The 22,701-nt window shown below is 35.4% G+C and overlaps 1 protein-coding gene across 7 annotated transcripts in view; it reads right to left on the bottom strand.

The window, feature by feature from the left end:
- Positions 1 to 22,701, bottom strand: part of REV3L (REV3 like, DNA directed polymerase zeta catalytic subunit) — a 182,120-nt gene that overhangs the window by 59,548 nt on the left and 99,871 nt on the right. For 6 of the 7 annotated variants that reach the window (XR_008505367.2, XM_045865328.3, XM_045865327.3 and 3 more), the window contains exons 14-19: positions 19,049 to 19,962; positions 13,129 to 13,208; positions 11,698 to 11,823; positions 8,266 to 8,458; positions 6,820 to 6,931; positions 1,305 to 1,420 (exon numbers count right to left, since the gene is read on the bottom strand). Coding sequence is in view for 6 of the 7 variants with exons in the window: in XM_045865328.3 (XP_045721284.1) it covers positions 1,305 to 1,420; positions 6,820 to 6,931; positions 8,266 to 8,458; positions 11,698 to 11,823; positions 13,129 to 13,208; positions 19,049 to 19,962 (1,541 nt within the window). In the remaining variant the exon portion in view is untranslated. The remainder of the gene's footprint in view (positions 1 to 1,304; positions 1,421 to 6,819; positions 6,932 to 8,265; positions 8,459 to 11,697; positions 11,824 to 13,128; positions 13,209 to 19,048; positions 19,963 to 22,701) is intronic. The other variant, XM_045865329.3, reaches the window with a different exon arrangement.

The following is a 22,701-nucleotide window of genomic DNA, read 5'->3' on the forward strand; positions in this document are numbered from 1 at the left end:
AAGAGTCCGCCGCTTAACCAACTGAGCCACCCAGGTGCCCCTCATTCACTTTTCTGATCTGAAGTCATATACCTTACCTGTTACAGCTAATTAAAATAATTAATGAGTAGCCTGAACACTCATGTTGCTGCTCCTGAATATTCAAAAACCTATCCCAAATGAAATGTTAAAAAAATTGAGATATACCACTATTCCTAGCACTCAAGGGACACAGAAGCTAAGAAAAATTTGTGCAGTGAAGAACCATCTTTGCCCTTTATTCCAAGCTTTTTGCGAAGATCAAAATACTTACTGTTTTTTTTTTTTTTTTTAAGATTTTATTTATTTATTTGAGACAGAGAGAATGAGAGAGAGAGAGAGCGCACATGAGAGGGGGGAGGGTCAGAGGGAGAAGCAGGCTCCCTGCCGAGCAGGGAGCCCGATGCGGGACTCGATCCCGGGACTCCGGGATCATGACCTGAGCCGAAGGCAGTCGCTTAACCAACTGAGCCACCCAGGCGTCCTAAATACTTACTGTTTTTGAATCTTCTACCTTCAGCCTTTCCTTTTAAAGTTACTAACACTTAAGACATTGTATTGAAGTCATAACCTCTCCCAGGAATTCTCTTGGTTAGTTTTCACCAATATACCCAAGATATATGCTCTTTTGTCCTAGTCAGACTTGTGACTTTAAAACCAAGTTATTAAAAATTTTGTAGTTATTAAGAAAAACATAATTCTGAAAAGTGCTTTATAAACTTATTATTGCTCCCCTCCTTCAAACAGAATCACACTTGTGGGAAACAGCCTTCAAAATTCATGCAAGTTTTTAGCCTGATACCTTAATAAAAATCAATAGTTAGTGTTCCTCTACCATCTTCTCCTTCCTTATAACCAAAAGGATAAAACATAGAACCAGACAAAATAAAATTACGGTACATCAACCAAAGAAATGTTATGTGTTCCATAATGATTATGAAGACTATCTCATAACATAGAAAAATACTTAGAAGATGCAAGATGAAGGAAGCATAACAAAAAAAAAGGATATATGTATGATTAAAGCTATATAAAAAGAGACCTAGATAGACCTATGCAAAATGACTTAAAGAAAAAAAACAACTGCCTATATAGCAGTGAGATGGGGGTATTTTTTTTTTACTTTTCTTAATTTTTGAATTTGTCCATAATAGAGTTACAATATATCTAGAACTTACACAATTTAGTATTAAAAATTAGAATAGGTACTTTTTAAACATCTTGTCTTTATTTACTTTGTAATTTGCTCTGTTGTTGAACCATAAAATATTCACAATGCTTCATACCTGGCACCCGAGAGATCATCTGACATAAGTCAACACTTAAGGCAGCAGCCCTTTGTAAGAGGTAACCCCAGGAATGCATCTGAATCTCATATCCCAGCAGAATATCAGGATCATACCTAAAAGGAATGAAAAAATTAAACAAGGACCACACATTTGAACCTTTAATCAAAAGAATGGTTTCTTCATGATATAAAGTACAAAAAAAAAATCTATTATGTCTCTCAGATGGAGAAGAGATGATATAGTGGTACCTATGGAATTTCTATATAGGAAGGAATAGGGCGATTAGAGTTCCTAATTTGAAGCTACTTTTGTAAAGTGATCATAGTTTTTACTAAGACTATTTATTTGATATAATTTAGGAAAGAAGCTGATAGAAGCTGGGGTGCAAGAAAAAAAACCCGGGGTGGGAGAGAGGCATTACCACTGAAGTATTAGAGTGACCATATGATTGAGACTATCATGTGGGTAGGGGCAGGGTGATGTATGAGGGCATGTGTGGATACTGTTTTGAAAAAATCGCCCCCAGATCATTTTGTTGCCACTTCTCACTAATCTATACTGTCTTACGCGGTTTTAATGTTGAGAAAGAAAATGAAAATGTCTTCCTTTTCTCACTTAATTTTAGTAATGATTTGGTCCTCATGTGAAGTAAGGCCTCAGTAATGACAAGCTTGTCCTCTAAACTTAAGAGAAGGTGACTCAGTTTAATGGAACAATGAAATATTAACAGGGGTGAAGTTAATGTGGGGAAGCTAAGCATTAGAAACTAGGAGAAAAACGTGCTCATTGCAGTCACACATTTGCACTGGTCATACTGAACTGACAATGTGCATTCAACTCAGAAATAGCCTCTTTGTGGCTCCTCTCAGTACTTTCATGGTGACCACCACAGAAAAATGTTTGGTGATAGTATAAGGGAAAATAAACCTGAAGATTTACCTCAGTGGGAAAACTGTATAAGGAAGAGAGAAAATTATCATCACAATTTGACGACAAAAACTTGGAGAGCAAAAACTACGATGCTCCAAATTACTCTGTCTTATTTATAAAAGCCAAAAAGCAGAGTGAAAGGTAACAAAAACTTATAAAGTTAGGTTTTATATCACTGGTTGTAACTGCTACTGTGGGCTGTGCGGCTTGTCCAGATTGTGTCATTTAACACTTGAAGTATCATCCAAAGTCTGTAGCATAGGATTATACTAATTTACTGATGTAAGCTATATATGGCTACTCTGCAAGTCTGTGGTCTAACAACGGATCATAAGCAGATCACAGATCCATTTTTAAAACCAGTTTGCTAATATTTTATCATACTTCCATAGCTGCTTTCTTAAAATGATGGGGTTGAATGGCTTTCGTTTTCAGTCAACAAAAATAAGAATGTCACAAAAAAGTCTCCTTACTTTTAATCCTGAAGGGTTTAAATGGTGATGTCAAAAGAACTAGGTTCAAATGTCTGCAACAGCATTCTTTTTATGATCTCTATTCCTTAAGGGCCCTATCAAAATACATTCTATAATATAAATTTCAACATCTGGTAATCTGCTGTGATCCACAATTATACCATGGACCACAGAGTAGTCCTCAAACTTGCCAGGAGAAAAAGATAATGTATATATTATCCATGTGTTTTTCTCTATACAAATAGGTTGAAATTTCTGAGAAAACCACTTAATTTAATGATCACTTATTGATTAATTTAATAGAACAGCCAAATGGATCTTTTCACCAACCTATAAAAGAGTGTTTTCTTGGTAGAAAGTGCCACATGGCTGGTAATTCTAGAACAAAGACCAGGGGTAAGACAGGAGCATGGGGAAGCAAAAGAAAACATGGCAATATACAACAATGAGGCAAATACTTAGTCTCAGAGATCAGAGGCTAAAAAGGTAGACTAATACAAAAGTCTGGAAAGATCCTAGAGCACTCAAGAAAAGAGAGGTCTCCCAACACTCTTCCTGCTCATTAGTCTTCTAACATAACATCTAATATGTTAATATATCTTTGTTGATAGCAATTTCATCAATTCTTCCATTAAGGTTAAACTCTCTTTTTTTTTTTTAAAAGATTTTATTTATTTACTTGACAGAAAGAGAGACCGTGAGAGAGGGAACACAGGCAGGGGGAGTGTGAGAGGGGGAAGCAGGCCTCCCGCTGAGCAGGGAGCCCGATGTGGGGCTCGATCCCAGGACCCTGGGAACATGACCCAAGCTGAAGGCAGACGCTTAATGACTGAGCCACTCAGGCACCCCAATGTTAAACTCTTTTCAGGGCAGTTATCTGAATGACAAGTGCATCTCCCCAAAAACTATGTACTGTCTATATTTGAGAAACTGGGGCAGAAATATCATATCAGGCGGCTCTAGGGATTAGCAGGAATAGGAGATTTGAAGGATTCCCATACACTTAGGAAAGAACTGGTGCAGCTGACTGCTTTAGTACGAAGAATAACGCCACAGTTGGCCTTGATTTTCAGAGAAGAATGTGGAAGATTGCTGGAGTTCCTACTTCATACATTTCTAAGCACAGGTACATGAAGAGGATGCCAGATGATTACAGAGCCCTTCTTTGATAACTCTTATAAAGATAGTTCTTCTGATTTCTTCATCTGAATTTCTGATTCATAAAACACCTTATTACTGCAAGAATTATTATTCCAGTCAGCTACTTGCTGTTTTGTGGCACCTGACTATAATAGAGTTGGTTAAGTACACTTACTTCTTGATGTTTTGAAAATGTATTTATTTTTATTTTTAAAAATATTTTATTTATTAAAAAAATATATATTTTTTATTTATTTATCTGTGAGAGAGAGAGCGAGCATGTGCATGCACAAGCAGGGGCAGCGGCAGGCAGAGGGAGAGGGAGAAGCAGGCTTCCCACCGAGCAGGAGCCGGATGCAGGGCTCGATCCCAGGACCCTGGGACCATGACCTGAGCCGAAGGCAGACGCTTAATGACTGAGCCATCCAGGCATCCCGAAAATATATTTATTTTTAAAAAGTTGTCTTTTATAAATTGCTACTGCTCGGAGATGACTGCTGGAAAAAAAAAAAGTTATTCTGTGCTTTTAATTGATTAAATAGATTTTATTCCTTTCGAAGAATGGGGTAGTTGTTTTTAATATTTTTCAGATTTATTATGTATATTTATTTTTTGACCTACAGGCCATTTTGTCTTAAGAAACTGTTAAAGCTGTTAAACTATGTCTCAAGTTCAAAATCCCAAGGATTTCATTTCTTCTGTGAAGACATTTGGTGACAATAACAAAATCTTTGTGACTTGTTCTTCAATTCTGGTGAGTTATAGCTAATTTATTTGGTTTCTAAAAGTTATGGAGAGAACAAGGTTGGGTAGAGGTGATTAATGGTGAAGGAAAAAACAAAACTGGAGAAAACATAAGCAGCAGAAATATGAAAACAATTTATTTGCTTAGGCAGAAAAAACCTGCTTCACAACTAAAATTTTAAATAACTCATTAACATCTGGACACAAGAGAGATGGGGGTTCTAACTAAGGGCAGTGGCAATGGGTCAGGGCTGGGGGAAAGCAAAGATCTTGAAACATAATTCTGAGGTTAAATGGATAAAATGTAATATATGGATGGAGGGAAGAGAGAAAGGGAGAAATCAAAGCTTATATTTAAGTTAGGGAGGCTGGGAAAAATGTAATATTATTAAATAGTTCAAGGAAATATAAAGAGAAGAATGACAAGACAATGGATTTGGTTTAACTTTTTAAATATCACTTCATACTACTTTTTGTTTGCCATCTGAGATGGTAAATATTAAGAATAGAAAAATAAAGACAGCAAAACTCTGAAAGTATGCATTTATATTTTATTCATTTTTATATTTAGCACCTAGCACTATACCTTACACAGAGTAAACATTTATGTATTGACCAGGCTAAGATTTTTATGTACATTATCTCATTTAACTTCCTTCTTCTACCTTTTTTTGGGGGGGAGGGGAGGCGGAGCGAGAGGGAGAGAGAGATCTTAAGTAGGCTCCACGCCCACCCAGTGCAGAGCCCAATGCAGGGCTCAATCTCACAACCCTGAGATCATGACCTGAGCTGAAATCATGACTTGAGCTGAAATCAAGAGTCGGCCACTTAACCGAATGAGCCACCCAGGTGTCCCTCATTTAACTCTCCTACCTATTACCCATTTTACAAATGAGGAAACTAAAGTTTAGAGAGATAAGTACTTGCTCAAGACAAAAATACAGATGCAACAACATGGATGGAGCTAGAGTATTATGCTAAGTGAAATAAATTATTCAGAGACAGACAAATACAATATGATTTCACTCATATGTGGACTTTAAGAAACAAAACAAACAAGAAAAGGGGCAGCGGGGGGTGGGGGGGTGAGAGAGACAGACAGACAAACCAAGAAATAGATTCTTAGCTATAGAGAACAAACTGATGGTTACCAGAAGGGAGGTAGATGAGGGGATGGGCGAAACAGATGATGGGGATTAAGGGGTGCACTTGCTGTGATGAGCACTGGGTGATGTATGGAAGTGTTGAATCACTATATGGTACACCTGAAACTAATATAACACTGCATGTTAATTAACTGGAATACAAAATAAAAATTAAAACCCTGTCCTTCAAGTAACATCTTCCATTCATTAAGATATACATGTTTAAAATATAGATATAGAAGCATACAATAAAAGCCATGTTCTTAAAAAAAAAATTACAGAGCTACCTGACTCCAAAGTTTATCCTCTTAAAGCCTATGTTGAGTAGGTACTCAACAAATGGGCTGAAAGAATGAAATAATCTTTTAGGGGGTTGTTTAGAATAACATATAAAGGACATTAAGAAAAGTGAACCATTTAATAAGAGGGTCCATAGCTATCAAAAGTTACAGTCTCGAGAAAATGCAAAAGATTTAATTACTTTATTTTTAAATTAAAATACTTCTGTTTTAAAAAATCCTTTTCATAAATCTTGACAAGATTTTACTATCAACCATCCAAGGCCAACTATCAAATGATCAAAAGAGATTTTTAAGGAACCATGTATTACAAATGAGTATGTATCACATAATCCTATATTTATGAACAGATTGCATGCCAAAGCTTTTTGGAAACTTGGTTTAGACCTCAGAAAACATTTAAGAAAAAAAAAAAGTACTGAAATGATGGCTGGCTCCCAAGGTAGAAGCCTATTTAATGAATAATACAATTTAAATTTAGTACGCATTATTTCACCACCATAGAAAAATCATGCTAAAAATCCAACTGGGAAAGCTAGAGGCTAAGCCAATATTTCTTTCACTGACCCTTCAATCTTGAGAACAGAATATTCTTTTGGCATCCCTAATCTGCTGGAAATGGAAACGGTTGTGGGAGGTGAGGGCAAAATCTTTCCAAGGATAACTTTTAAGGGCCATAGGAAGGGATTCTCTTCCTTTTTCCTATCTTCGCCCATGTTAATCAATAGCAAGAAAGGACTCTGAACAAAAACCAGAAAAATCAGAAAATACAAAACAATACCTCTTTATTATATCTGCAATTTCTTGAAAAAGTGCCTTCTCATCGGGTGCATAGGTAACTTCTAGTCCTGTAATTCCAGATCTAATCAGTAATGGGGTCTGATACCTGATATCTAAGAAACAAGCAAAATGTTTATTACATGTAACTGTGTAAGTAATATAATCCCTTACTTTTGAGTGAAATTATGCTACCGAAATACTTCAAATTAACAGTGTTCCCCAAAGTAAACAATTAACTCAATTTCTTGAAAACTTTCTTAAAGGTTTTCTAGTTTAATATATGCAAGTGAAAATTCAAATTTCATTTTTTCAATTATTTTCCTGAAAAGTCTACATCCACCAAATTCCTCAAGTAATAACGTGTCACCCAAGAAGAAATTTTATTATTTTGCTTCTGTCTTTACTCTTCCTATGGAAAGAACTTTGCTTAGTAGAGAGTATTTTAAAAAATCCTTTTCATAAATCTTGACAAGATTTTACTATCAACCATCCAAGGCCAACTATCAAATGATCAAAAGAGATTTTTAAGGAACTTATGTATTACAAAAGAGTATGTACCACATAGTCCTATAATTATGAACAGATTGCACGCCAACACTTTTTGGAAATACTGGTTTAGAACTCAGAAAACATTTTATTAAAAAAAAAAATAATGTTTACAACTACTTCTCAAGGAAAAAAAAAAAAGCCCTGATTTGCAGTGCTTGCTTATTTCCGTAATGTAAAGACTCCCCACCATGGCAGATTTCAAACTACCAATATGACATCAACTAGTTCAGAAAATTCACAAAAATTTAACAATTGGCTTGTGAAGTGGTACAAGCCAGCTCAAGCACACCACTGATTAAACTGCAAATTCCTATATGGTTTCATTCTGTGCTAAGACTTCCTCCTCAGTTGACTGAATTCACATGTTACTATTCAACTGCAGAACACTTTTTATGTGGTATACTCTGTGAAGAATGTCTAAACCAAAAATGTGTATATTTAGGAAGAGATATAAATAAAATTGGAATGTATCTTAAAAGTCTCTTACAATCCATTAACTCATACCAGTAACTTCTTTAAGCAAAGAAAAACTCTCTATTAGCAGCAAAATACCAGCAATGCATACCTAAGGTTGTCCACCCAACCTAAAGATAATAATTTTAATTCAGTATTATCAATTAATATTTTATAAAACAGTATTCAGAACAAATTAGAAATGTTAATTGGAAATTTTATTAATAGCTTTCTATGAAGTGCTTCTGACTTTGGACAATAATTCAAGTAAGAATAATGAATCCAGGACAAAGCTATACACAATACTTCCTACTCTTACTTCAGCACACATTTTAAAAAGGAGTTCCCGATACTTGCTTGGTTTAGATCTCCAGCATGGAAACTGCCCCATTAAAAGGTTCATCCTAGGGTGGGTAGGTACAAAATTAATAAAAATGAACAATACCTTGGCTGGAGATTGTCTTGTCTTTATCAATCACTATTACACCTGTGAGTTCTGTTTTGTCTGTATCTGGTAGTGGAGTGTCAGATGAAATGCAGTAAAACAGAGCACAGATTGGGTCAAATTCAGGATCTGGTTCTAAGTCTCGTCTAGTTCGAGCGTGTAATTCCACACTGATCAGGGTAAGATTTTGTATCTATAAAAGGAAATAAAAATGATGATTTTAGACAACTTTTTGAGACATGTTGAAAGAAATGTTTCACTAAGACTCCAAGGAACTATGTGTAAAATTATGGAAAAAAATGGCCATAAAGGACACAATCGTCAATTTAATAATCTGCAGATTAAAACTAAAGATTTTTACTTCCAAAATTAGATTGAATCAATTCATGTTTTTATTTTAGAAAAACTGCTTGTGCTATAATTTCTCAGTGACAATATATACTTAAAATAATTTCTCTAAAATACATGCAGTGCCTCTCAAGTTTCTCAACTGTTAAGAGAATGACTGACTAGTCCAAGCGGTTGTACATTCGAGTGAGAGTCTGTTACTTTTTACTTTCTACCCGGTTAACTATGGTTTCACCTATAGTTTAAACTAAAAAGAAAGATGTATTTCATTTTGAAACTATGAATTCTCTACTACTACAATTTACTTCTGTATGTACTAGGCAAGTTTTTAATTATAGTTTTTCCTGAAAAAATATAAGAATTATATGGCATCAACAACACACAGCTAGATTTTTGCCCATGTACATTTTCTCTTTAACGTACATGCAAAAAAAAGTATTTTGCTTTTTACACTTATACACTAATAAAAACTCTGAACTATAATCCTTAGTTCTCTTTTTAAAAACCAAGACAAAGTAAGTAGAAACTCTGGGTAAAAAAAATAAAACACAGGTTGGATTCATGATTACCATATACATGTAATACTGCATGCATTCATTAGTAAATTTATAATTAAGTACTTTTTAAAATGTAAAGAACATTAATTGTACATACATAAAGCATAAGAATAAAACAAATATCCACAAATCTACCACTTTCCTTGAATATGTACTGTTTCTAAATATTAAAAACATCAAAGTAAGTAAAATGGGGAGCTAAGGGAAAGCATTTCTACTTTTAAATGTATGCTCTTTAGGTTTAATTTTTTTTAACAATAATCACATATTAATTTGGTAAAATAAAAAAATGTAAACTGGAAAACCTCTCTCTAAACTCAAACAAAACCAAACCAAAAAAACCAGTTTAGTTAGAAAAGGATGAACAAGTGGACAGACTAGAAAGAAGACTGAAGACAATTTCAGGTCAAAAGATTTGTGGAAATTGATCTGTTTATTTAGTAGGCCGAACTGCACATTCAAATTTTGCCTTTCTATTCCTTGATATAAAATGCACTACTGATCTTAGGGGCATTTTTTTAAGCAAACATGAAATGAAGAAATGGGGGAGAGATTTAATGACTGTGACTAAGAAAGAGGTGGGTGACAAAGGGGGTTGAGGATTATAATCCTTCTCTTCTGCACTGAGTATTTATATGCAGAAGAAAGAGAAATTAGCGCAGCATAATGGGACAGAGAGGAAAAAATGCTATGGACACAATTCCCCAGAAAAAGGAACAGCATACATAGTGCAGATTTTTTTTGGCTCATTCCCAATGTGACCACCAGGTGGCAGTTTGGAGTATATATTGAGATGAAGGCCTGCATAGCCAAGAAGCTGTGCAACCTACCAGACCTTCCAAGTGATTTAACTTCAAGAGGGTGCATGATTCTGCAATGGGGTTATGTAGAAATAAAATAAGAGCATAAGGAGAATAATCCTTCAAATAATAAAGGATAATAAAATGTAACAAGCCTTTGCTAAGGTCTATCAAATTTGCTTTAATATTTTTATCACAGCCTTTTTTTTTTTTCTAATTTTGGGTGTGTACTTCATAAGGTATGTATTCCTGAGTTTATTACTTTATTTATCTAGGCTTCAGGGGATATAGTACAGGGCCAAGTAGGTATGAAGAGGAACTAAATGCTGCTGAATGAAACAATGTTCAAATAATTAGGGAATGAGACTATATTCCAATCTCTAAAAAAGCACAAATCTTAGTTTAAATTTAGGTAAAAATGAGGACAATATTTGAATTTTTCTCTTAAGTCTATGCTCATCTGTCCTTAGAACAGTTTAAGACAGAACTGACTTGAAAACAAAAATACAAAAAAAAAAAAATCAAATTTTGTGCTCTAAAGGCAAAGACATAAAAACAACTGTTCAATAGAAATATAATGAAAGTCACATGTAATTTTAAATTTTCTAGTAGTTACATTAAAAAAAAGTAAAAATAGGCTAATTTAAAAATGTTTTCATTTAATACATCTAAAATATCACCTTTTCAACATGTAATCAATATAAAAAATTAGTAATGGGATATTTTACATTCTTTGTTCCTATTAAGTCTTCAAAATCAGTGTGCATTTTACATTTATAGCACATTTCAATGCTGATGCTAAACTTTTATACGGAAATACTTGGTCTGTATTATCATAAAATTTACAACTGAAAAAGTAGTTTTAAATACCTAAGTTCCAAACATACTTAAAAATTTTCTAATAAAGGAGTCAAGTATCCACTTTTAAATCTAAACTATGTAAAATTAAATAAAATTTAGAATTCACTTCCTAGATGGATAAGGCAAATTTTTAAATTCTCAATAGCCACACTGCTAGTGGTAGCCAGCACAGGTATAAACAATGAAAATATACTCTAATTTCCGCCTTACTGCCTGTCAGATATATGCTCTGAGTTGTGTTTTCTTAAATACAGATAAATTTTCAGTGACCCATTCATACATATTCTTTAGTCCATCCTGTGATTGATGTACATTTTTACAAGATGGCTTCCTACTCTTTGGCATATGTTCTGTCCTGTGAAGGTAACTGGGTTATAGAGATTATGTGAACAACAGAATCGTAACAAATGAATTAGCAAGCACTGATCCACTGAACGAACCAAATAGAAAACATAATATCTCATTTACGATATAACATCTTAATAACAATCCCAGAATAACATACAGAATAGTTATAAAAGCTTTTCTAATTTTAGCCTCTATAAACCAAATTTCAGCTATAAGATTTGTGAAAATTGTGAAACCAAAACGCAGTCTCAGTAACTGATGGCTACTTTAAGTTTCTCAAAAACCCCCACAAAAAACCAAAAAAAACCCCCACAAAAAACCAAAAAAAACCCCCACAAGACCCCCCAAAATAAAAGTTTCTCTATTTTATATAAATATATAAACTAATAACAAAATGAAGATTAACAGGTACAGAATTCAATGTATTCCTCCCTCAGTAAGAAATGTCCATACTTGTCCACAGAATGAAACATGAGAGTTAAATAGTGTATGTATCCTTACTGTTGCAGTTTTATTACCTCATGTAAAGCTTTTGCCTCCTGTAAGTTTTGTATGCTGACTTTGAAACCGTAAGTATTGTTTAAAGATGGTCCATCAATCTGAGAAGTTTCTTTCTTTGGGGTATTTACTGCTGCAAATTGATTCTATTAAAAAAAAAAACAAAAACAACACATAGCCAGAAAAAGATAAATAAGCAATCATTTTCTTTCTTTTGATCACTTATTCCTACTTAGATAATCTGCTTTATGTGTTTAGTAATACAATAAACTAGTACCATCTCTTCAGACCCAAGAAGAAACTAGTAAGTATTTTATTAACATTCTTTTCATGCTAATAATTCAAGATATCAGAACTGGGTATATGTAGAAATATCTGATATAATCTGTAAGCAAACCATATGTTGATCTTTAGTTTACAAACCCCAAATAATGAAAATAAGTCTTGTCGGAGAGTTGACATTTACACCACATGGACATTTATCTTGACCTTTCTTGGAAGTATGGCAAATAAGCAGGCAATATATTTGCAACTAGTTTGGCTAAAGTTTATAAAAGATTTGAAATTGTGGGTCTGTATTTTACCCTAGCACAACATGTATCTGAAAGATGAATGAAAATATAGATCATCTTGATGGGTTTAGAAAAAACAGAATCTATTTTTTTAAAATCTTTTTTTCTGATTTCCAGATCCATTAACCATTTCCCCCCAAGTATTGATTTATGTTCACAAAACACTTGTACCTATTTTTTAATATAAGTAAGTTGTAATTCAACAATACTGATTTAAAAATGAAAGTTTTTAAAAAGTATTTAGTTTTAAAATAGAAATGCTAAAACATATTTTATGTGGTTAATATTAATGAAATGTAGCCAATATGGAAGTGATTCCTGTCATCTATTTCTAAGGATACATGTTCAATGTAAACCCTTTTTAACATAATCATATATTTCTAAGTATTTGAATAAAGATATTTATAATTTTTTAGTTTCAGTAGTAAATAATGTTGCTTTTTCCTTTGCTACTAAGTAAAATGAACTGAAAAAATCAATGTTATATTTGATGAAAAAGTAATAAACCAAGAAAAAGGATATATTTTTGGTGGGATCAAAAATCACTTACTTGAGCTTTGCTGTCATTGGATTGTTCTGATTTTGCCAGTAATCAGTTAATGTATTTGTATCCTCATAATCCACATTTTGGCTATCATATTCACTTTCTCTGTAATATTTGTATTTACATATAAGAATCTTTTAGATCCCAACAACAACAAAAAAAAACTAAAAAAAATTAGGCAATTTCTTGTTGTCTCAAAGATATGTAAATAAAATGATGCAAAAATATATAATAAAATTTTAAAAAATTGAGACACAAAGTTATCAATTATCTAACTGAAATCTAAGGTAAGAATGGATCTTCCACTGAACATTAAGTATGTTTAGCATAGTTACCTTTGCTTGTGTTAAGAGTACTCTTCTAAGAGTGTCAGTAGTACTTCCTTTCTTATGACTCAATTTCTGGGTTTTTGGTTCTGTAGAAAGAAATGTCATATTTAACATGTACATCAAAATTGCCTGCTTTTTAAAATTTTTATTATTCCAAACTCCTGAGTACCATTTGTGAGTACTGTCCTATTGTCCTATTAATTCCCCCCAAAGACTTCATAATTTGAAAATCAAACTAATTCAAACCTCTGATCCCCACCAAAATAACTTTAAAATTTTGTATTTTTAAATAAAAACAATTCTGTTTTAATTATTGAGTTTTATACCTGTCATATCCTAGGCAATCATTTAATTCATTTATTTACTTATTCATCAAGTATTTATGAGGACAAAATAGTCTCTTCCCTCACAGGGTCTAGAGTGAGAATGAGATATTCATCAAATGCATATAGAAAAATGAAATTATAACTGGGGTAAGTATGATAAAGGGAATATAATTGGGAATTTTTACTAGTCAGGGAAATCAGGAAGGCTTTTTTGTGCTAAAAATCAGAAGAAAGAGGGGCGCCTGGGTGGCTCAGTTGGTTAAGCGACTGCCTTCGGCTCAGGTCATGATCCTGGAGTCCCGGGATCGAGTCCCACATCGGGCTCCCTGCTCAGCAGGGAGTCTGCTTCTCCCTCTGACCCTCCTCCCTCTTGTGCTGTCTCTCATTCTCTCTCTCGCAAATAAATAAAAAATTAAAAAAAAAAAATCAGAAGAAAGAGTAGGAATTAACTAGGAACAGAGTAAGGATTTTCCCTGATTACCAAGCAAAAGAAGTGGAAATTACTGTGGGTGGAAAGAAGGCTAGGATAGACGTCCAGGTGAGATGATGATAGCTTGGCCTAAGGTTGTGGTGGTAGAGGTAGAGAAAACAATGGAGAGATGTGGGTAATTGAGGAAACAAAAAAGTGACAGGACTTGGTTGGTAATGGACTGGGAACCAGAGGATGGGCAGTAAGAGAATCAGGTAGGTGTTACAAATAAATCCCATGTTTCTGACTTGTGTAACTCAGTGACAGAGAGATGGTGGTACTATTCACTGAAGTAAGGAAAACCAAAAGAGAACCACAGGGGCTTCTATGTGTGGGCATGTATGTTTGTATGTATGAGTACACTGGGTGACTGGTGGCAAATGTGTGCTGTGAGATCATGAATTGAGTTTTAAAAACATTGACCTTATGGGGCGCCAGGGTGGTTCAGTCAGTTGAATGTCTGAGCTGATTTCGGCTCAGGTCGTGATCTCAGGGTTGTGAGATCAAGCCCCGCACTGGGTTCTGTGCTGGGCATGGAGCCTGTTTCTCTCTCCTCCTCTCCCCCCCACCCCAAAAAGAAAAATATTGACCTTGTGGTGCTTTTGAGCATTCAAGTAGAAATGCCAAATAGACATCTAGATTGGAGGTTAAGAGAGTTCTGAACTGGAAATTTAAATTTGTTAGTTAATCTGTAGTAATCCTGTGGGCAGGAACTCATTCATTTAGAGAGAAAATATAGAGTAAAGCTTCAAAGGAAAGCAAGCAGGCAGAAATACAGGAGTAGGAGAAAAGCCAAGAGGACTGGAAGCTCCATGAAGGAAGGAATGGTCAAATGAACAATGGCTGTTTAAAGAGGGCATGTGAAAGGAACACCAAAAAAACATACACTGGCTTTAGCTACATGAAACTTATTGAAAGTCTTTACAAGAGCCATAATAGTGGAATGATGGGGTCAGAACTGAATGTTGAGTGGGCTGAGAAATGAGTAGGAGGTAAAGAAATGGAGTTGTCAAATTATAGCAATCTTCTGGGGTGCCTGGGTGGCTCAGTCGTTAAGCGCCTGCCTTCGGCTCAGGTCATGATCCCAAGGTCCTGGGATCAAGTCCCGCATTGGGCTCCCTGCTTGGCGGGAAGCCTGCTTCTCCCTCTCCCACTCCCACTGCTTGTGTTCCCTCTCTCGTGGTGTCTTTCTCTGTCAAATAAATAAATAAATAATCTTAAAAAAAATTATAGCAATCTTTTAAGAAATCTGGCTTTGAAGAAGAAGAAAAAGAGTAGAAGCTGCAGATGTAAGGTCAAGGCAGGTTTTTGGTTTTCTTTATATCTTAAAGGGTGGGAGAGACTTGGGTGTATGTTAAAACCAGTGGGAAAAATCAAGCTGAGAGAAAGGAAGGTTTCTGAGAGGGCTTGTATATTTCACCCAGAAGGCAAAAGAAGGTAAGATGGAAGCATATATAAGTAGATTTCACAGAAGACAAAGAAGTTTCCATGTGATAACTGATGACTTTACAAGACATGATAAAATAATAATAAATTCTCATTAGTGAAGTTAAAATTTCATTTAAAAAGCTCTGATTTTCAGGTCTCAACTGGTACCAAAAGATTGGGATCATTCCCTGTATATTTTTGGATTTCAATGCTTTGAAAGTTGAACTCAATCACAAGAAATTTGGAAAGAACTCAAATACATGGAGGTTAAAAAGAGCATCCTACTAAAGAATGAATGGGTCAACTAGGAAATTAAAGAAGAATTATAAAAAAATTCATGGAAACAAATAAAAATGAAAACACAACTGCTCAAAACCTTTGGGATGCAGCAAAGGTGGTCCTAAGAGGGAAGTATATAGCAATACAAGCCTTTCTCAAGAAACAAGAAAGGTCTCAAATACACAACCTAGTAACCTTACACCTAAAGGAGCTGGAGAAAGAACAGCAAATAAAGCCTAAATCCAACAGAAGAAGAGAATTTATAAAGATTAGAGCAGAAATCAATGAAATAGAAACCAAAACAACAGTAGAACAGATCAACAAAACTAGATAAGCTGGTTCTTTGAAAGAATTAGTAAGAGCGGTCTGGCCAGACTTACCAAAAAGAAAAGAGAAAGGACCCAAATAAATAAAATCATGAATGAAAGAGGAGAGATCACAACCAACACCAAAGAAACACAAACAATTATAAGAACATAGTATGAGGAACGATATGCCAACAAATTAGGCAATCTGGAAGAAATGGATGCATTCCTAGAGATGTATAAACTACCAAAACTGAAATAGGAAGAAACAGAAAACCTGAACAGACCCATTACCAGCAAGGAAACTGAAGCAGTAATCCAAAATCTTCCAGCAAACAAGAGTCCAGGGTTGGATGGCTTCTCAGGGGAATTCAACCAACCACTTAAAGAAGAATTAATACCTATTCTTCTGAAGCTGTTTCAAAAAATAGAAATGGAAGGAAAACTACCAAACTCTATGAGGCCAGCATTACCTTGATCCCCAAACCAGGCAAAGACCCCACCAAAAAGAATTACAGACCAATATCCCTGATGAACATGGATGCGAAAATCCTCATCAAGATACTAGCCAATAGGATCCAACAGTACATTAAAAGGATTATTCACCATGACCAAGTGGGACCTATTCCTGGGCTGCAAGGAATCCATAAATCAATCCATAATCAATCAATGTAATACATCCATAAATCAATGTAATACACATTAATAAAAGGACAAGAACCATAAGATCCTCTCAATAGATGCAGAAAAAGCATTTGACAAAGTACAGCATCCTTTATTAAAACTTTTCACTGTGTAAGGATAGAGGGAACATACCTCAATATCATAAAAGCCATATACAAAAAGTCAAGAGCAAATTATCATTCTCAATGGGGGAAAAACTGAGAGCTTCTCCCCTAAGGTCAAGAACATGACAGGATGTCCACTATCACCACTGTTGTTCAACACAGTACTAGAGTCCTAGCCTCAGCAATCAGACAAAAAGAAATAAAAGGCATCTGAATCTGCAAAGAAGAAATCAAATTCTCACTCTTTGCAGATGACATGATACTCTATGTGGAAAACCCAAAGACTCTACCCCCAAAATGCTAGAATTCATACAGGAATTCAGCAAAGTGGCAGGATATAAAATCAATGAACAGAAACCAGTTGCATTTCTATACACTAACAGACAAAAGAAAGAGAAACTGAGGAGTCGATCCCATTTACAATTGAACGCAAAACCTAAGATACCTAGGAATAAACCTAACCACAGAGGCAAAGGATCTGTACTTAGAAAACTATAGAATACTCATGAAAGAAATTGAGGAAGACACAAAGAAATGGAAAAACGTTCCATGCTCACGGATTGGAAGAAGAAATATTGTGAAAATGCCTATGCTACCTAGAGCAATCTATACATTCAATGCAACCCCTATCAAAATACCATCAACTTTTTTCACAGAGTTGGAACAAATAATCTGAAAATTTGTATGGAACCAGAAAAGACCCTGAATACCCAGAGGGATGTTGAAAAAGAAAACCAAAGCTGGTGGCATCAAAATTCCTGACCTCAAACTCTATTACAAAGCTGTCATCATCAAGACAGTATGGTACTGGCACAAAAACAGACACACAGATCAATGGAACAGAACAGAGAACCCAGAAATGGACCCTCAACTCTATGGTCAACTAATCTTCGACAAAGCAGGAAAGAATATCCAATGGAACAGTCTCTTCAACAAATGGTATTGGGAAAATTGGACAGCCACATGCAGAAGAATGAAACTGGACCATTTCCTTACACCATACACAAAAATAGACTCAAAATGGTTGAAAGACCTAAATGTGAGACAGGAGTCCATCAAAATCCTAGAGAACATAGGCAGCAACCTCTTCGACCTCAGCCTCAGCAACTTCCTCCTAGAAACATTGCCAAAGGCAAGGGAAGCAAGGGCAAAAATGAACTATTGAGACTTCATCAAGATAAAAAGCTTTTGCACAGCAAAGGAAACAGTCAACAAAACCAAAAGACAACTGACAGAATGGGAGAAGATATTTGCAAATGTCTTATCAGATAAAGGACTAGTATCCAAAATCTATAAAGAACTTATCAAACTCAACACCCAAAGAACAAATGATCCAATCAAGAAATGGGCAGAAGACACAGACATTTCTCCAGTGAAGACATACAAATGGTCAACAGACACATGAAAACAACCCTCCACATCACTTGGCATGAAGGGAATACAAATCAAAACCGTAATGAGATACCACCTCACACCAGTCAGAATGGCTAAAATCAACAAATCAGGAAACAGATGCTGGCATGGATGCAGAGAAAGGGGAACCCTCTTACACTGTTGGTGAGAATGCAAGCTGGTGCAAGCACTCTGGAAAACAGTATGGAGGTTCCTCAAAAAGTTGAAAATAGAGCTACCCTATGACCTAGCAACTGCACTCTAGGGATTTACCCCAAAGATACAAATGTAGTGATCTGAAGGGGCACCTGCATTGTATGCCCACAACAGCCAAACTATGGAAAGAGCCCAGAGTCCATTGACAGATGAATGGATAGAGAAGTGGTGTATGTATGTACACACACACACACACAAATGCAATACTACTCAGCGATCAAAAAAAAATAATGAAATCTTGTCATTTGCAACGACATGGATGGAACTAGAGGGTATTATGCTAAGCAAAATAAGTCAATCAGAAAAAGACAATTACCATATGATCTCACTCATGTGGAATTTAAGAAACAAAACAGAGGATCATAGGGGAAGGGACGGAAAAATAAAACAAAATGAAATCAGAGAGGGAGACAAACCACAAGAGACTCTTAGTCACAGGAAACAAACTGAAGATTCCTGGAGGGGAGAAGGGGGAGGGGATGGGGTAACTGAGTGATGGACATTAGGAGGGCACATGATACAGTGAGCACTGGGTATTTTATAAGACTGATGAATCACTGAACTCTACCTGAAACTAATAATACACTATATTTTAACTGAATTTAAAATATATATTTTAAAAATCACATAAAAAAAGCTCTGAATTTCATTATGTAGTCTAATGTTTTCATTTCTAATCTTTGAAAAAGAATTTTGAAGGCTTCCTGTTATTTGTAAACTCACCTGTTGATAAAGGGCTCAGGCTACTTGCTTCAGGAAGCCTTTCCAGAAGTTTTCTCTGTACAATTGGTGTACTATGAAGGCAGAGTGGGTCACATATTCCAGTTCTTGCCCTCACATTAATTGGAGATATCACTAGAGGCTCCAGAGGCTCACTGCAGGGGCTTTTCTGTATACCATCTTTTACTGGTTTTAAGAAGTTCTCAATATTCAGGGAATGTAGTTCCTCTACTGGTGATGTGGGTCTCTCATCTCCATTTAATGTTCTGGCATCTGGGGATGTTGCTTGTTGCCAAGGCGGAATTACTGGAGAATCAGGGGAGCTATAACTAACATAATAGTCATCATCATCATCTTCACCTTTCTCATGATCATTTGTAGAAGCAACCAGTGGCAGTGCCTGACTTTCACTTATAGTTCGACTACGTTCTGTGTTTGGTGCTCGTAAAGCAATCTGAGAGTTATCAACATCTTCCTTGGTATGTGCTGTAGTGGGGAGTATATGTGGAGCTGTACTCATTTTTGGAGGCACTACAGGTTTGTCATCTGGGTTAACTGAAGAGCTGAAGTTCTCAGCAGATTTTACAACTCCAGTTGGCTCAGTTTTAGACAGTTTCTTGGAACGTTCATATTCTTCTTTGGCTTGAAGCCATGCTTGAACCAGTTGTCGACTTGGGGCACATTTGCAAGGCATAATCACAATTTTTTTATCCTCAACCATTTTATAGCTATTACTTGACCCTTTATTGACCACTGCCTGGCCATTGCGAAGGGGTGACCCTGGTCTCGGATTCTGAGTCATTGCTGAGAATGCTGTTTTCCACAGACGAAGTCCTTCCAAGGAAAAGTCTCCCTCAAACTCAGCCAGATCATTTGGAAGTCGAGTTTCTACCATGAGAAGCCGTCCACCGATCTCCCTATAAACAACATAGTTTAGAACTGTTTTGTCTCAAAGAGCAATTACCAAAATATTTAGCTCCCTATCCTAGATATTTTTTGAAGTCTCTTTTGGATTCTTAAAAATGCCCATTTCTTCCCTTTCTATGCCCTCTCCCTACATATTTTATGCAGGCACACTCTTTTTAGTCTTAGTATGTTTTTCTTCACAGGTATATGCTACTAAATTAATTTCCTTTGGAAGGAATCATAAATACCAGGGAAAGAAGGTATTTTTTGTTTTAAGTGCCCCATGAAGTCTTCTTTTCTCCAAGGAGATGGCACAAACTGACCATACTCCTTTCCTCTAACCAAATAACTTTCCACTGTCACCGCATGTGAATAAAAACAATGGAAGAATTTATCATTAGAGACTATATCCCTGGATTTTATCTATAGCCTCTCTAGATATGCTCTAGTATCTATAGTAGTTTAGCAAAACCAGTCAGTTCAAACATATCTTTGTACTCCCCCAAGTCCCTTCAAACAGTACAAAAATCACACACAATTGAAAAAAATTACCATAATTCTTTCTCCCCTTTACATGGCAAGGCTTAACATTAACATAAGAACTTTAAGTTGGCAGAGCCCACAGAATGCATAGCACAAATGCTGATAATGTATGTGTATGTGGGGAATCACTATTAAAAGGTAGCCTGATTTAGTTTCCAACAGTTGGAAATACCAAGCTAAACCTCCTTCTCTAACATATATCCACTGGTACTATCTCCATCTGATGTAGCAAGAAAGTCTACTTTTTCTTCCTTATGGCATATCTTTCATGGACATGAAGGTAATTTCTTAGTTTTTTCAATTACTTCTCCTAGGGCATGATTTCCCAAACATCCTGGTCATTCTCTACATAAAATTCAATGAACTGGATTCATGTTTTCTGATTTGGAGCTGAAGGGTTACCACAGTTCCTTTTCCCCTTCAAATGGAAAGACTTTGGCCCTTAATAGTTAACTCTGGGCGCCTGGGTGGCTCAGTTGGTTAAGCGACTGCCTTCGGCTCAGGTCATGATCCCAGGGTCCTGGGATCGAGTCCCACATCGGGCTCCCAGCTTAGCGGGGAGCCTGCTTCTCCCTCTGACCCTCTCCTCTCTCATGCTGTTTCTCTCTCGCTCGCTCTCGAATAAATAAATAAATAAAATCTTTAAAAAAAAAAAATAGTTAACTCTGTAACCACCTCCCAGCTATATGAAAAATCAGAAGCAAGACTATCATTACTGAAGAAAATGAGCACACATTTTATATGACACAGCCAACTCTAATATTAATGATACAGAGATCATAATGAATTAAAAATTAACAAAAATTGGTGAGGTGTGGTAAATTCAGCTCTCTTGAAAATTGTCAGCAGCATGTAATTGCTATAATTCATGTCATAATATATATCAAAAGCCTTAAATTTTTTAGTAATCCTACTTCTAAGACTATATGGAAAAACCCCAAAATATAAGAAATGCTTCATGAAGGAAACAATAATCACATAATTATCTACAGTGGCAGGACAGGGAACAAATTTTCTGTCCAATAAAATATACATATGATAGGATTATTATGTAGTCATTAAAATGATAGTCCCAGAAACTCATAATTTAGAAAATGTTTATAGTAGAATATTAGGTGAAAAAAATCTGTATATAATACTGTGACTATAGTAAGATCACATTTCATAAAACAAAATAAAAACTATACATTAAAAAAACTAAAAAAACACATTAAAATATTAAGAGTGGTTGTCAATAGGTAGAGAAATGGTGTGATATTTATTCTTTTATACCTCCTAAATTTACTATAGTGAATAGTTTTATATTAAAAATTGTTTTTAAACATACTAAATATGTTTAATAATAATAATAATGACTATCAACCTTTTATTTCAGCTGCAGGACCAGTCTCAAAGTTGGACAACTAACAGCAACAGAGTTAATGACTAACACATGGTAAGTTAACTGAGAATTAAAAATTAGATATGTAAGGCTGAGGCAGAAAAAACAGTTCAATTAAAAAATATATCATAATCACTACTGATAAAGCCAAAGCCCCCCAAATAATGGAAACTAATGCCTAAGGAATAGACATTCATACATTCTGGCAGTGAAATAAAGAAAAAGAGTCCCATTTGTGTTAAAAGACCACATACAGGTAGTAAGCAAAACAAAACTGTAAAACTATAAAACTGTATATTAGGAAGGGTGGGGAGGAGATTTTCTGTCTTCCACTTCAAGTCTTTAGAGGAGGGAACTTCAACCCTATATTTCTGATCACTTTTTCTCAACCCCTTCTTAAATAGACTCATGCATTATTGCTGATCTGCTGGGTAAAATCCTGGTATTCACTGTGTCTTCTCAACTAGGATCAGGAACACGGTGCTGCTGAAGGTTAGTGTACACATGTGGTGTGGCTTCTTGCCTTACTAACTCTTCACATCTCTTCTATCATTTAGACTAGGCTAAGTCGGCCACAGCAGTCCTAGCCGCCCTTCTCTGCTTCTGACTGGATGGCTGAAATGAATTGCCTCTCCTTGCAACTGGTTAGGTAAATGGGATCAAAGACACAGGGGGGAGGAACAAAAATCATCACTTAAATGGCCTGGCTTAAGTCATGTTCCCCAACTTAGCTCCTATCAGTTATATTCTACGTTGGTGATGCAAGAGGTACAGAATACCTACTTAACTACTGGCTTATAAATAAACCAACCAATACTGATGCCTT

Source organism: Mirounga angustirostris, unplaced genomic scaffold (genome assembly GCF_029215605.1).
Source record: "Mirounga angustirostris isolate CCGP_5_RB_7025 unplaced genomic scaffold, mMirAng1.0.hap1 SCAF_8, whole genome shotgun sequence".
NCBI classification, from domain to species: Eukaryota; Metazoa; Chordata; class Mammalia; order Carnivora; family Phocidae; genus Mirounga; species Mirounga angustirostris.